The sequence below is a fragment of the Theropithecus gelada genome, unplaced genomic scaffold (assembly GCF_003255815.1).
Source record: "Theropithecus gelada isolate Dixy unplaced genomic scaffold, Tgel_1.0 HiC_scaffold_16007, whole genome shotgun sequence".
Taxonomy (NCBI): domain Eukaryota; kingdom Metazoa; phylum Chordata; class Mammalia; order Primates; family Cercopithecidae; genus Theropithecus; species Theropithecus gelada.
Window position 1 is genome coordinate 1 of NW_020257777.1, and position 13649 is coordinate 13649.

The 13649-nt window shown below is 63.0% G+C and overlaps 2 protein-coding genes across 2 annotated transcripts; one reads left to right on the plus strand and one right to left on the minus strand.

Moving 5' to 3' along the window:
- Positions 1–572: 572 nt before the first annotated feature.
- On the plus strand, positions 573–7960 carry LOC112617307 (sodium/potassium-transporting ATPase subunit beta-1-interacting protein 4; the record flags this gene model as incomplete). Its single annotated transcript, XM_025374064.1, has 5 exons — positions 573–653; positions 1626–1823; positions 5043–5103; positions 6399–6483; positions 7736–7960. Coding segments are annotated over 5 exons (435 nt in total), but the record flags the coding sequence as incomplete, so codon positions are not given.
- A 798-nt stretch (positions 7961–8758) lies between these two features.
- On the minus strand, positions 8759–13417 carry LOC112617308 (baculoviral IAP repeat-containing protein 7). The gene is made up of 7 exons (XM_025374065.1): positions 12862–13417; positions 11308–11407; positions 10833–10914; positions 10695–10740; positions 10088–10159; positions 9692–9944; positions 8759–9010 (listed from the first exon to the last, which is right to left on the minus strand). Exons 1-6 carry the CDS (start codon positions 13208–13210, stop codon positions 9697–9699), a joined length of 897 nt encoding a protein of 298 aa, XP_025229850.1. The 5' UTR covers positions 13211–13417; the 3' UTR covers positions 8759–9010; positions 9692–9696.
- Between the last annotated feature and the right edge of the window lie 232 nt (positions 13418–13649).

A 13649-nucleotide genomic window follows, 5' to 3' on the forward strand; every position in this document is an offset into this window, starting at 1 on the left:
GTGTGCACAAATGGGCGTGGCTGTGTCCACACAGCTTTATTTACAAAAGCAGCTGGGCTGTGTGTGCACAAATGGGCGTGGCTGTGTCCACACAACTTTATTTACAAAGCAGCTGGGCTGTGTGTGCACAAATGGGGGTGGCTGTGTCCACACAACTTCATTTACAAAGGCAGCTGGCAGCTCCTTGGGGCACTCTCTTGGGGGTGGCTTTGGGGGTGCTCTGCAGGGGAGGCCTGTGCTGTCCGTGTGCAACGTCTGCCCGGCGAGGTGAGGACAGGCTGTGGCAGCTCAGCTGGAGATGCTCTGTCCGTACGCCGACCTGCGCCGGGGCTCCCTCGAGCTGACTGTCCCACCGCCTCATTCCTGGGGTGCCCACGTGGGAAAGCTCTGAGACCTGTCGCAGGGTGGGCACGGGGGACGCCTTTCTCCACGCTGTGCATCTGGGGACCACCAGACTCGGGAGCAGAGGCCGCCCCTCCTGTGAGATCATGGACCTTCCCCCGGGGGCTAGGTGCGAGCAGGTGTGCCCGGGAGCTGCGTTCAGCTGCCGCCCTGTCCTCCCCTCTCCCTAGTACACGGTGTGGGCAGCCATCTGGGTCACCTGGAACATCTTCATCATCTGCTTCTACCTGGAAGTTGGGGGCCTCTCACAGGTGAGTACAGACCGGAAGGCAGTGCAAGGTCCTTCCCCGGGGTCCTGGCCGGGCCCCGTGTAACACCCCCTCTGTTTTCTCTTCATCCATCGTCTGAGGCAGGGGCTGTCTGTGCATGGCTCTGTCCCCAGCACCCAGAACAGCCCTGGTCTGTAGTTGGTGACTCAGTAAAGGTTTGGAGAGAGACCAGTGATTTGATTGGGGAAGGAAAGGCGTCTGTGGGTGTTGGCAGGTGAGAGGGCTCCGGCTGGAGAAGAGGAGCCTCAGAGCAGGGCAAACCCTGGCAGAGATGTGCAGGTGAATGGACACCACCCTCCTGGGGCCACGTGGGGTCCTTTGTCCCAGCCCGACCAACCCTCCAGGCTGGTAAAGCCTCGTGCCCCCTGCAATGCAGGGAACCAGGGGAAACAAGGTGGAGGGTCATCGCTGAGCCGACCCTGACTGAGGCTGTTTCAGGCACTTTGCCTGCAGTTCAGAGGTTAGTTCCAAAGCCAGGGTGGGGTGGAGTTTTGTCTCCCCCGGGGGCTCTCTGCTTTGGCCGGTGTGGCACAGGTGGGCACTAAGGCAGGTGCCCAGCCAGGCAGACGGGCCCCCGCTTCCTGGAGCCACACCTGGGGCTGCAGCCGGGGAGACTGTCCTGGGGCAGACACACGTCACATGGCAGCTTTGGCCAGAGACACAAGGAAGGGACCCAGTGCCCCTGAGAGCGAGTTCTGGGGTCTGGGCAGGGAGGCCTTCCTGGAGGAGGAGGTGTGTGGGTCGAGGGCAGGCATAGGAGCAGCTGGGAGGGCCTTGGTATTCCTTTCCCCACCACTGCTGGAGCCCTGGGGACAGGGTGCAGTGGGAGGACAGGGGAGGCGGGAGGAGAGGACCTCCCCTTGCCTCTCTGTGGTGGCATCCCCGCAGGCTGCAGTGGGTGAGGCCAGCCACCTCCTGGCGCTAACCGGCCCTGCTCCTGCTCCTCACCCCCAGGACAGCGAGCTACTGACTTTCAGCCTCTCCCAGCATCGCTCCTGGTGGCATGAGCACTGGCCGGGCTGTCTGCACGAGGAGGTGCCGGCAGCTGGCCTCAGGGCCCCCCATGGCCAGGCCCTGGTGTCAGGTGCCATCTGTGCCCTGGAGCCCAGCTCTGTGGAGGCCCTACACAGCGGCCTGCAGATCCTGATTGCGGTGAGCATGGGGTAAGGGGGCCCGGGGTGGGGATGGGTTGATGAGGGAGGGGACACAGAGCTGGGGGTTTATCTCCCTGGGGCGGGGCCAGCTGACCAGGCCTCAGGCCTGTCTCTGCCTTCCTCATCCCCACCCTTGCTGGAGAGGTTAAGGTATCACGGGTGGGCTCCCATGTGGCTGGCACCTCAGTGCCTCCTCTGCAAACCACCTCCCCCAGGTGGGGCCGACCCAGGCCCCTTCTCAAGTTGAGCGTGGTGTTTGCTGTGGGGAGTGGGAAGGACTCGGATCAGGCCGAGACACCCCGCCTCTGGCTTTCACGGCCCCAAGGAGGAGCGGCAAGCATCTTCCTGACAAACCCATCCATGCATGTCCAGCCTGTTCCCTCGGCTGCCCCAAGCCCGTGCCAGTCACGGAAAGTGGACAGAGCCTGAGGCTGGGCCGGCAAGAAGCCCCTCAGCCTTGTCTGGAACTGGAGTGTGCACTTGGCAAAGCTGGCGCCACGTGACCCAGGTCTGACCGGACAGGGATCCCGCGGCCCCGGACATGGATTCTGCAGCCTGGACAGGGATTCTGTGCCCCGGGAGGGGCTGAGGAGCAGCTGTTGCTTGTGTGGGAACGGGACTCTGCTGTCCTCTCCGGCCCTGCTCGGTTTGGTGGAGAACAGGGGCTACAGTGCTGCTCCTGGTCTGGCCACGAGGCCCCTTCCCCGCTGTGCCACCTCCGTGAGCCTAGCAACCTCCTTGTGCCTCAGCTCCCGCCTCTATAAAACGCAGATGGTGCCAGTGCCTTCCTCGAAGTGCTCAGAAGAAGGAGGCAAAAGCTGAGACGGGCGTGTGGAGGATGCTTGGTCAGCGTTTCACCTCAGGAGCTCCTGGGGCAGGGCCGATGTGACTGCAGCACAATTGGTGCCATCGCCGGAGGAACTTGTGACTGATCTCAAGGCTCCCTGACTTTCCCTGGTGCACACGCTGGCGTCAATGCAGCACATCAGGTGGACATGGGGCCTCCAGGAGCGAGGATCTGTGGCCAGCAGCTGGCGGTGGAAGCTGAATTCCAAATCGAAGGGGCCCATGGCCTGAGAACACGTGACAGTATGGGTGGCCTCGTGAGCTCCCTGGGCTCCTTCCTGGGCTCTGCTCTGGTCCTGCAAGAACTCAGGCCAGGGAGGTGCTGCCCCGTAGCAAGGGGCTACAGACACACCCTGCCAGCGCTAGTCAGGGCCTGTTTCTCCCACCACAGCCACTCAGCCCCAGTTGCCCCCAAAATGTGTGGAACCCAGGTGCATGTGACTGGAGGAGAAAGAGCCAATGTCCCAAGTGTGCACATCAAAGCTCCTGAGATTAGGCTTTGTGAGAAGGCAACAAAAAGGAAGCCAAAGGGGAACAAATGAAGATTCTCTCAGAGGGGGTGGCGTGCTGTGGGAGCCGAGGCTGGAGGAGTGAGCGCTACGCGTGGTTGGGGAGATGGGGCCTGCTGTTGCCTTTTATCCTGACTCCCAGGGATGGGAATTTCTTTAATAGGATGTGGATCTAAATTCCAGCCAGCTAGTCCTCACTAGGAGCACAGCCCCCCTGCTCTTTGCTTTGGAGGGTCTGGGAGAGGCTGGTGGCTTGGCTGACCCCTGCCCAGCTGTGCTGATGGTAGCAATAGAGAGTTGTCCGACAAGGCCAGGCTCTGGGCGTGAGGCGCAGGGCAGGGTCTGCAGATCCCAGGCCTCCATGCAGCAGGGAGGGTGGTGAGCTTTGGGGTGGACCTGGGGCTGGAGCCAGGAGGATGGGCAGGAGGCGGTCGTGTGAAGGGCAGGGAGCACGGGGGTGTGGGACAGAGGCGGCCTGCAGGTCCCCGGGGGGGGGCACTGGCTGGAAGGGGCGTCTTCCAATGGCTCCCCAAGCTCGGCTGCCTGTTCAGCACCACGGCCAGCTCCGTGGTGGGGGCGTCTTGGGCTCCTTTGGAGTAGAGGGGGAAGAGCCATGGAGGTTGCCCACCCTCACCCCTGCTCCCACCCTGGCCATGGCATGGAACCAGAAATGGCCATTTGGGACAGCTTCTTGAGTCTGTCTCAATATCAAGGAGACGGGTCTGCCTGCCTCGTGGTAAGAGAGGTCTCCTGGCCCCTGACTGACCCCTAGAAAGGAGCTAGATTTCCAGGAAAGCAGCTGCCAGCTCGCCTGTACCAGATGGGGTGGGGGTCGGGGGTACGGAGCCCAAGCATGTCCAGCCCTGGGGCCTGACCTGCATGTCCTGTCTCCTCTCCTGGGACCGGGACCTTCTCGGGGGGCTGTTGGGCCAGGTCTATGGAGGAAGAAACCAAGACCAGAAGGTGAAGTGAATTTTCAAGGTCACGCGGCTGCTCAGCGGTCGGCCTGAGGTGCAGCCAGGAAGGTGTCCTGCTTCGTTCCGGGGCACCTCCAATCACAAACCCACTGCGGCCGGCTGCCCCCAACCCCTCCCTCAGTGTCTGTGGCCTGGAGTGACCCTGGCCGGGCCCTCTCTCTCATGCCGTTGGTGTTTCTGGCTGTGGCAACGCTGCCCCCCTTTGCCAGAGCCCTTTTTCCCTCAGTGGCCCTGGATGCAGGTGTCTGCGAGGTGTGTGGGGCTTTGCAGTGGCCTGTCCTCTGCCCTGGACTCCCAGTCCCTCTCCTCTCGCTGCTTGACCCCTGCCCCACAGGCAGCAGCCAGCCCCCAGCTCTGCCTGGAGTTGCCTGCTGGACCCCGAGTCCTCAGCCTGTCTCTCCTGCACTTTGCTGGGCTCAAAACCAGAATCCCAGACGGCTCGCTCCACAGAGGAGGAGGAGCTCCTGGTGGCTGTTGGCTGGGGTGGGCTGGGGCCAAAGGCGAGGGGCCCGAGGGGACTCTGGGCTGGGACTGGGCTGGCCTGGGGTTCATCCCGCCTGGGCTTCTGCAGCCTCACCCCACTCCCTGTAGCCACTCAGGCTGACCTGGTCATCTTCCCCACCCAATATCCATTATCCTCACCTACCTGCCCCCCACCCAGTTGAGTGGGGTGGGGCGGAAGGCAGGGGTGCGGCTGGAACTTGAGAGCTGAGGATGCCCACGGGTCAGCTCTCCCACTCCATGTCACAGAGGAGGAACCTGAGGTCTAGGAGAGGCAGGGCCTTGGTGGTCAGGGGTGCTCGGGTGCCTCTGCCTGCATCGCCGCAGTGACACCCCGCGGGCTCGCCTGGCCACACTCACCCCTCCGCCTGTGGTGTCTTTCAGCTTCTAGGTTTTGTCTGTGGCTGCTACGTGGTCAGCGTGTTTACGGAGGAAGAGGACAGCTGTGAGTATGGGGCCTCTGCAGGCAGCGGGGTGGGAGACTGCTACAGAGGTGGCAACTCTGAGTCTGTCCTGTCTGGGCAAGGAGAGAGACCTCCCCTCTTGGGAGGGACCCCACGCCCAGCAGGGCCTTGCTCACAACTATAGGCCTGAGCAGAAGAGGACTCACTACACACAGGGAAGAGACGAGCAGAGGTCCTGGCCTGGGGGCCCCAGGGTTCAGCTGTCTCCCAGGTCCAAGGGCTCCTGTGCTTCAGGCTGGGCCTGTCCTCATGATCCCCGCAGTGGCCACAGGTAGAAGGTCTGAGCTCAGACCTGCCGAGTCCTGGGCCGCTGCAGCCTCCAGGCAGCTCAGAACCGGGCCCCACTGGCCGGGATGCTCACATCTGGCCCTCGGTGGCAGCCTGGACCCATCTAGGCAGGGTTTTCATTTTCCCTCTGCTCGCCAGCCCCCATCAGCTTTCCTGTGATTTGCAACTTGAGTGGTCCACACTCAGGTGCCCTCGCTGGGCCCCTCATCCTGATGTGGTCTCACAGGAAGACCCTGTGGAGGACAGAACCGGGTGGGGAAGGGCAGATGCCAAGCAGAGTCTGGGTGTGCCTGGGGGGCCCACGGTTCCTGTGGACAGAACTATCCCCGGGGTCAGAATCCAGTTCAAAGCCATCTGTCTCCAGGACCCCAGGGGCCATGGGGTCAGCAGTCCACACGTCAAAGGGCACCCTGCCCTCAGACCAGGACTGATTCCAGAGGCAGGGGACGCCCTCAGAGCCTCCGTCCCCAGCACCCAGCATCCCTCAGCCACTGTGCCGCTGATCCTAAACCATCACTCAGGGCTCAGCCAGCTTCCTGGGAGGAGGCAAACAGCTTCCGCTCTCTGGCTCCATTCAAACGTTTTAAGATGGGAACCCCATTTGAACCTGGAGTTCAGAATGCATCGACTTTGCCCAGCAAGCCCCTGTCACCTGCTGGCTATGCAGACAGTGTCAAGGGAGCCACTGTGACTGAACATGACAGAGGGTGGTGGGAGAGGGCAGAACACGGTGCAGCCCCCGCACAGGCCGGAGGACCCGGGCTGTCCTACCTCTGCCGTCCCCCCAGGCCGTCCCCGCACAGGCCGGAGGACCCGGGCTGTCCTATGCCCCCCGTCCCCCGGCTGTGTCCCCTTTGCTGTCGTGTCAGGACTTGGGGCGTGTCTGTGACCCAGGGACCCCTTGGGCTTCATTCTGTGATTGGGCCTGTTTTCCGCTCTGCCATCTTTTCCATTGTGTGGGTTTTATTTGGGTCTTGATTTCTTTCAGTTGATTTCATTGGTGGATTTGATCCATTTCCTCTCTACCATGTCAATGAAAAGCCATCCAGCCTCTTGTCCAAGCAGGCGTACTTGTAAGTATGGCCGGCAGAACCTGCTCTGCAGCCAGCCTGGCCAATCTGGCGCTCACAGCAAGAGGCTGCCTTCCTTGGCCTGCCTGTCCGTCCATCCATCCATCCGTCCATCCATCCACCCTCACTTTTCTAACATCTGCTTCATGCCAGGCTCTGGGGTGGTACTGGGGCTGCAGAGACCTAGGACCCACTCCCAGCCCAGAATAGCTCAGAGCCCAGCAGAGACTGCGCCTGTGGGAGAGGGTTGGGTCCAGGAGACGGCTCTGAGTCAGGGGCCGCAAGGGTGTCCTGAAGAGCCACTTCCCAGCGGGCGGCATGGGGCTGCCGTAGGGGTCTCTCCGTGGCAGGCAGCTGGGGCCCTGGTTTCCTATCTGGCAGAACCAGACTTGTTTCTTGAAAGGCAGTATCCACAGTTCTGCAAACCCCAGACCCTGGGGTGGGGTGCCGGGGCTCCCAGCTGTCCTCCTCTGAAATAGCTTTTGCCACACAGCTCGCCCTGTACACAATCCTAGTTTGGGGCTCAGAATAGGTAGCCGCACTGCCCCTGGGCTGCCCAGGCCCCCAGAGACACCTGATGGCACGCCCCTGGGTAGCCCCTGGCCCTTCTCTCCTAAAAATGAGGGCTGTAGGCCGGGCGTGGTGGCTCAAGCCTGTAATCCCAGCACTTTGGGAGGCCGAGACGGGCGGATCACGAGGTCAGGAGATCGAGACCATCCTGGCTAACACGGTGAAACCCCGTCTCTACTAAAAAATACAAAAAAAGTAGCCGGGCGAGGTGGCGGGCGCCTGTAGTCCAGCCTGGGCGGCAGAGCGAGACTCCGTCTCAAAAAAAAAAAAAAAAAAAAAAAATGAGGGCTGTCATGGCAGGGGCTGTCTGAGGTAGCAGGAGCCCAGCTCCCATGTCAGAGAACGGGGGAATAAAGACCCGGGCAGGGGTGGGGTCACACGCAGGCCCTGAGCCAGGGACCCAGGTACACCCCTGGGCGAGCCCCCACTCCACTCCCAGCCCCACAGCCCAGACCCCACTGAGATGTCAGCAAACAAGCACAAGACGCTGACCTGCCCGGCACAGGGAGAGGCAGTGGTGGCTTTCCAGAGCCTCAGCCCCACCTACCTCCTTTCTGCCAAAGGCCTGAAGCCATCACTGCTTGGACTTTGTTCCATTTCAGGTTCTCCAAGGGGAGGAGGTGGCAGCCCCCAGTGGCAGCCCCAGCCCTGCTCCCCCAGGTGCTCTCTGACCTTGTCCCCACAGGCCTGCGTAAGTGAGGAAACAGCTGATCCTGCTCCTGCGGCCTCCAGCCTCAGCAACCAACCAGCGACAATGACAGGAGCCCCCAGGCCTTGGGACGCACCCCCACCCAGCACCCTCCAGGTGGCCGGCAGCACCTGCCCTGGGTTCTAAGTGCTGGACACCAGCCAGGGCGGCAGCCACAGCTACAACTTCAAGAGAGTTTGTAATTTCCTTTCTCTTAAAAAAAAAAAAAAGAAAACAAGCAAGCATACAAAAGAAAAGGCAGAGCAGAGCGCCCCATGCCCACCTCCCCCGGCAACGTGGGAGACACAACTCTGCCCCCAGGCCATCTTGTCCTCGAGGAGCCCCTCAGGTGCCCGGCTGGGGCCGCTGGACCCTCAGGCTGCAAGCACCGCTGCTGGGGCGCAGCCAGGCGGGAACGGCACAGCCCCCCAGGAAGCCAATGTGAGCCCCGAGAATGTGAGCCCGGGACCCGGCAAGCGGCGAGGGCCCCAGTTGAGCATGGAGGGTGCCCAGCCCCAAACTTGTGCCAGAAGAACCCCCAGAGCCGCCAGGAGCTGAGGCTGATGGAGTCCTGGGGTGTGGGCTGGGCTTGACCAAGAACGGCAGAGCCAGGCCCCAAGGCATACCACAGGGCACGTGGTGGTGACAAGGGGGCGGTACCCTTGTAAAGAGGGGTCTTGGGCAAACAGTCCCAAAGGCTCCCCCAGGTATCATCAAGTTGGTAAATAAACAGGAACATGGCCCTCGTCCACCCTCCGGAAGATGCCGAGTTTGGGGGACAGTCGGGTACAATCTCAGGTGGGGCCTGAGGCCTGCCCGTTCCAACAGTCCTGAAAATACTGGAGGACAAGCGCGAGGGGAAGGAGGCGAGGGGCCCGGAAGGGGGTGTCCGCGGGAGTGCGGGAAGTTTGGGGAGCAGCCCGGAGCTGGTTGGACCTGGGCAGGTGCTGCCCTGCCGGCCTGGAGAGGTGGTGACCTGTGTCAGATTGGGCCGGTGGGGAGGCAGCTCGTGGTCTGGAACAGGCTGCTGGGTACATCCAGGGAAAACCCACTTTATTTCTATTCAGAAGCATCCAAACAGGTACAGTAAAGGCATCCCCCATGCCAAGCAGGGGCTTCCTTCTCCACCCTGGACGGTGGTCAGGGAATCAGGGTTTGTGGGTGCTGGATGGACACCAGCTCTGCCGTCCTCAGCAGGCCCAGAACACAGTCCAGGACAGGCAGACAGGGGCAGGGAGCCCACTCTGCAGCCCACCTGGCCGACCACGGTACCTAGAGGGAGAGGAGGGGTGGGTGAGCCAATGGCTACCAACAGGGCCCACTGAGCCAGGGACCTCAGATACCAGATTTCCCTTTCCCAGATTTCCCTGCCTGACACGTTGTCCCCTCCAGAAGATCTTCAGACACATCCCGGGGGTAACTACAGAGGCCCTGGAGAGCCCCGAGGCAGTCACAGCACCTGTCCCTTGGCCAGCATGGGGCATCCCACCCACTTCTCTAAGAACAGGTTCACACGCCCCCTTCCCATGCAGGCGTTCCCACTGTGCAGGCGTTCCCACCGTGCCTTGGCCCCAGTTTAAGGCCAGGCTGGTGTCTCACTTGTGTAAGCCCAAACCGGCCCACTCTGTTTCCCCAAACGCCTCCAAAGCCGGCTTTCCTTGACCACTGAAGAAAATCAAGGCCGAGAGGAGCCAGCAGGCGTCAATTAACGCAGGCGGGCAGAGCTGTGGTGGCTGCCAGGGCATGGTGCTGAGAAGGACCAGGCCCCAACCTAAGCGTCAAGGCAGGTAGTAAGACTGATGGGTGCTATCAGTGGGGCCTGGTGAGCAGGGTAAGGACAGGCTGACGATGCCACCCGGGAAGGGCCTGCCGTGGGTTCAGGAGGGCCGGGCACGGCCGGCTCAGGGCCATCTTCACAGGAGGGCTGGCTGTGCGTGGTGCTGGGACGCTCACCTGGCCTAGGACAGGAAGGTGCGCACACGGCTTCGGATGGGGGCTCTGCAGATGGGGCACAGCTGCAGGCTGGGGGCACACTCAGTACAGACCAGGTGGCCGCATGGCACAAAGACGATGGACACGGCACGGTCCAGGCACACCTTGCACGTCCTCTCCTCCTGCAGCCGCCGCAGCTGCTCCTCCATGTCCCTGGCTCCTGGGGGCTCAAGAACCCACCACCCGCTCTGGGCCTGGGCTGGACTGGCTCCCCCTAGGAGGACAGGCCTGCAAAGTGTCCCCGCACCCTGGCCCCCGCCCTCTGCGGCCCGTGGAAGATTGGCGTTACCCAGCCCTCCAGGTGCCATCAGCCCTCCCCTGCCCTGGCCCCCACCCCAGGGGGTCCCGGGCCTGCACCTGGCTCCTGGGCGCTTTCAGACTGGACCTCTCTTCTGGGCGTGGGCAGCTCAGGGTCCCCAGGGGCAGGGACTGTGGACAGTTAGGATGGACTTGAGGCCTAGCTCCCAAGGGGAAGCCAGGCCGGCCCAGAGACAGGTCCGCAGCCTGTGGGGTCCAGTTCTGGCCAGGAGTGGAGGGACTGCAGAGTACCCCCGCTCCCGACACTTCTTCCCACCCCTCCCACAGCATAACAGGATCCAAAGGCTTCCTGGAGGGGCCACCAGAGAGCCTGCCCCTTGTCCAAGGCCCTCTGCACATCCAGCCCATCTGGCAGTGGCTGCAGACACTGTGTGCTGGGCACTGTTGGGGGTGGTGAGGCGAGAGGCTGTGCCCAGGGGGTGAGCTGGGAGAGAAGCAGAATGGGGACCTGGCACTGGCAGAGGCCCCTGCTGCCGCGAGCCACCTCACACAGCACAGCCCCCATGAAGCCAACCCAGGCAGCAGCCTCACACCCGGTCACGTGCCCGTCACTCTCCCTGCTGTCTGGCAGGGTGGGGACACCCAGTGGCCTTGGCCAAGCACAGGCTGCAGGTGCCCAAGGAGTCAGTAGGGTGTTGGCTCTCACCGGAGGGGGCCACAGGGGCTGCATCTTCCGGTTCTTCCCACGGGTCCTGGAAGGAGCCAGAGACCGTCGGTGCCTTGGGGAAATAGGAGGGGCAGGACCCCACTGCCGCCCGGAGCCCCGAGGGGAGGTGGCGCTCACCCAGGAGCCCAGCAGCTGAGAGTGAGTCTCCTGCACACTGTGGACAAAGTCTCTTCCTTTTGACCGGAGCAGGAACTGGCAGCTGCAGATGCCCCACAGATGTAGGTTGGGGTTCAGGGCCCCCACCGTCCGCTTCAAGCCCTTGGATCCCCAGGGGTTGGGGTTGGGCCCCCTCCTCCCGCCGCCCTGCAGTGCCCGTGGGCATGGGCGAGGAGGGCTGCCTTGGAGACACCTCCGTGGGGCTTCAGGGTAGTCCCACAGGAGAGGCACTTCTGCCCCCAGCAGCCCTTCCGAACAGGGGCCCTCACAGGAAAAGTGGGTGCCTGCCGGCCGGAAGCACCATCCACAGAGGGGCCTCCCCAGTGCCCTGTGGGGCCAGGGAGGCAAAGCAGGCCTGGTGTTGGGTCGACAGAGCCCTTTGGGGCCCACCCCTGACCCGTGATCAGACCCGGGGCCCCACGGGGACAGCTGGTACCTGGGGAACCACTTGGCATGTTCCATCCAGGGGTCGTCCCCGCGCTTCCAGCTCTGCAGGCCCCCGTAGCAGAAGAAGCACCTCACCTTGTCCTGCTGGCCTGGGGTGCGGAGAGATGCTGGCCCCAGCCAGGCCCCACCCAGCCCCCTGCCCCCCGGTGCGTCCTTCCAAGGCTGCGAGAGCTTCAACTGGAGGGGAGCTCCCAGGTGGCAACAGAGAGGAGGGGGTGGGCAGGGGGCTGGGTGGGGGAGGACACTTGCACCTCACTAGCATCAAAGGTGAAAAGGGGACAAGGGTGTCTGGGGTGCCGGCCAGGATGGGCGAGAATGTTCAGGAAAGGACTGAGCTGGCATTTGCATTGTTCCCAGAGTGAGCAGTGGGGGCCCCCCAGGGCCTGGCACATCTATAGCCCTGAGGCTTCAGGAGCCAGAAGGGCCCCTCCCCAGGTCTCTGCTTCCCCAAGATGAGTCCCAGCGAGAGGAAGAAGGGAGGCTGCCCTAGAAGGCCAGTCTGGGGCCAGGCTTGGTTTTAGGAACTCATGCCTCCCTTTGGGGGTGGGGGATCCCTCCTCACTCTACCTCCTGACGGCCCCGTCCCCTCATCGGCAGGCATGCGATATGTCACCTGCCACTGACATCACAGGTTTGGGCTGCATCAGGCACTGGACCTCGACCAGCCCCAAAGACCCTGGCTCTGCACCTGCCATGCCTCCTGCCTGACCTTCACCTGCTGAGCCTTGGACCTCCAGGGAGTTGGGTGAGCCAGGCCTGCCCCTTCACACCACGACTCCTGACTGTCCCAGCCACTGTCCCCCCCGACCAGCTGTCTTAAGTTGGTCCAGCCTTACCAGGATGGTGCCCCCCCAGAGCCCACTGCTGACAATGACCTTGGCTGTGCCAGTACTCATAAAGCCCTCAGTGGGCCCTGCTGCCCTGTCCTTCAGCCCGGAAGTGGCAGAGCTGGGACCTGAACTCAGGTCTGACCACATGGTCCCCAGCTGTAGGGCCGAGGAGCGGGCCCAGGCCAAGACGAGGATAGGTACTCCGGGGACTTGATTTAGTCGGGGAAGACCAGACAGTGGCTGCAGGTTGGGTCCTGAAGAAATTCCCCACAGGCTGAGCTGCCAGGACCTTCCGGCTGACCACGCCTGCCTTGGTCACCCTGATCCTGTTCCTTAAACATCTCCTCCCGCCGTGCAGACCAGCAGCGGGACGGTGAGGGCCCCAGGCAATGTCAGCCCCACCCACTTCTATCACAAAAAGGTACTTGCGCACCAAGCTGGTGGCCTCCACAGCTGAGACCCCCAGACCATGGCCAGAGGCAGCCCCTCCTCATGTCCCACAGTCTGACACACTTGGCCAGCAGAGACTCCGGGAGAGCGTGTCAGGCAGGAGCACATGGGCACTGAAGGGCTTGCAAGACTACTGCTCCATCATCCGGCCAGTCCCTTCCTGTTGGGGGATGGATGCTACGGAGGAGACAGAGCCCTGGGCTGGAAGGGTCCAGAATCGTGCCCAGGCCCACAGCAGGAAGGCCCCCCCGCCCGGGACTGACCTGTGTGGAAGAAGCCGGCAGCGGCCAGCAGCTCGGGCGGCACCCCAGCCGTCAGCGGCCAGTCATAGAAGGAGGCCAGACGCAGCTCTTCAGAGCCCATGCCGGGGAAGGCAGGCCCCCTGGGCGACATGGCCCCAGCGCCCTCCTCCTCTTCCTCCTCTGCCAGCGGCCGCAGCTGGCCCAGGATCTGCCCATCCACATGGTCCCAGGCCCTGCAGGTGTCCAGGCCTAGGGCAGGGCTGCCCAGAGAGCGGGGTCCACAGCGCTCCCGCGCGGGACCGTCACCAGCTGCCCAGCGGCACAGCTGTGGTCCATGCTGCAGGCACTTGGCACTGTCTTCAGGCCCCATGGAGGGAACACTGGCTCTGACCAGGTCTGCAGCAGAAATGGGGGCTGATGGCCAGTCCCAGAATATGCCCAGCTGGCCCTTCTGGAGCTCCTGACCTCCGGGCTCACCCCGGGGACAGCAGGGATAGGCATAGGCCGGCCACCAGACACCCTGGGAGGGGAGTATCCCAGGGCCCACCACTTTCTGGAACGGGCCAGGGTGGCCTCTGGGGTCACATGCTCTGTGCAGCGGGGGCGTGTCATGGGGCCCCTGGCAGGGTTGTGGATCCTGCTGATGGCACGTGGGCAGGCAGTGTCTCTTTGAACAAGACGGGAAGGAACTGAGCGTGGAGACCCCTCCCAGGGCTGTGGGGGAGGGGCTGGGGAGCTGGAGATGAAGGTTCCAGGGTCAGGCGCCCAGGGCAGCCTCTGGAAGCAGAGAAGGCCCAAGTAAAGACAGA

Excerpts from the sequence above, each read along its gene's own strand:
- LOC112617308 (XM_025374065.1), bottom strand. The coding sequence starts at position 13,210 with ATGGGGCCTGAAGACAGTGCCAAGTGCCTGCAGCATGGACCACAGCTG. Across the intron at positions 11,408-12,861 it reads TGCCGGCTTCTTCCACACAG|GCCAGCAGGACAAGGTGAGG; the intron begins GTCAGTCCCGGG and ends TCCGCACCCCAG. Across the intron at positions 10,160-10,694 it reads AGCCCCTGTGGCCCCCTCCG|TCCCTGCCCCTGGGGACCCT; the intron begins GTGAGAGCCAAC and ends AACTGTCCACAG.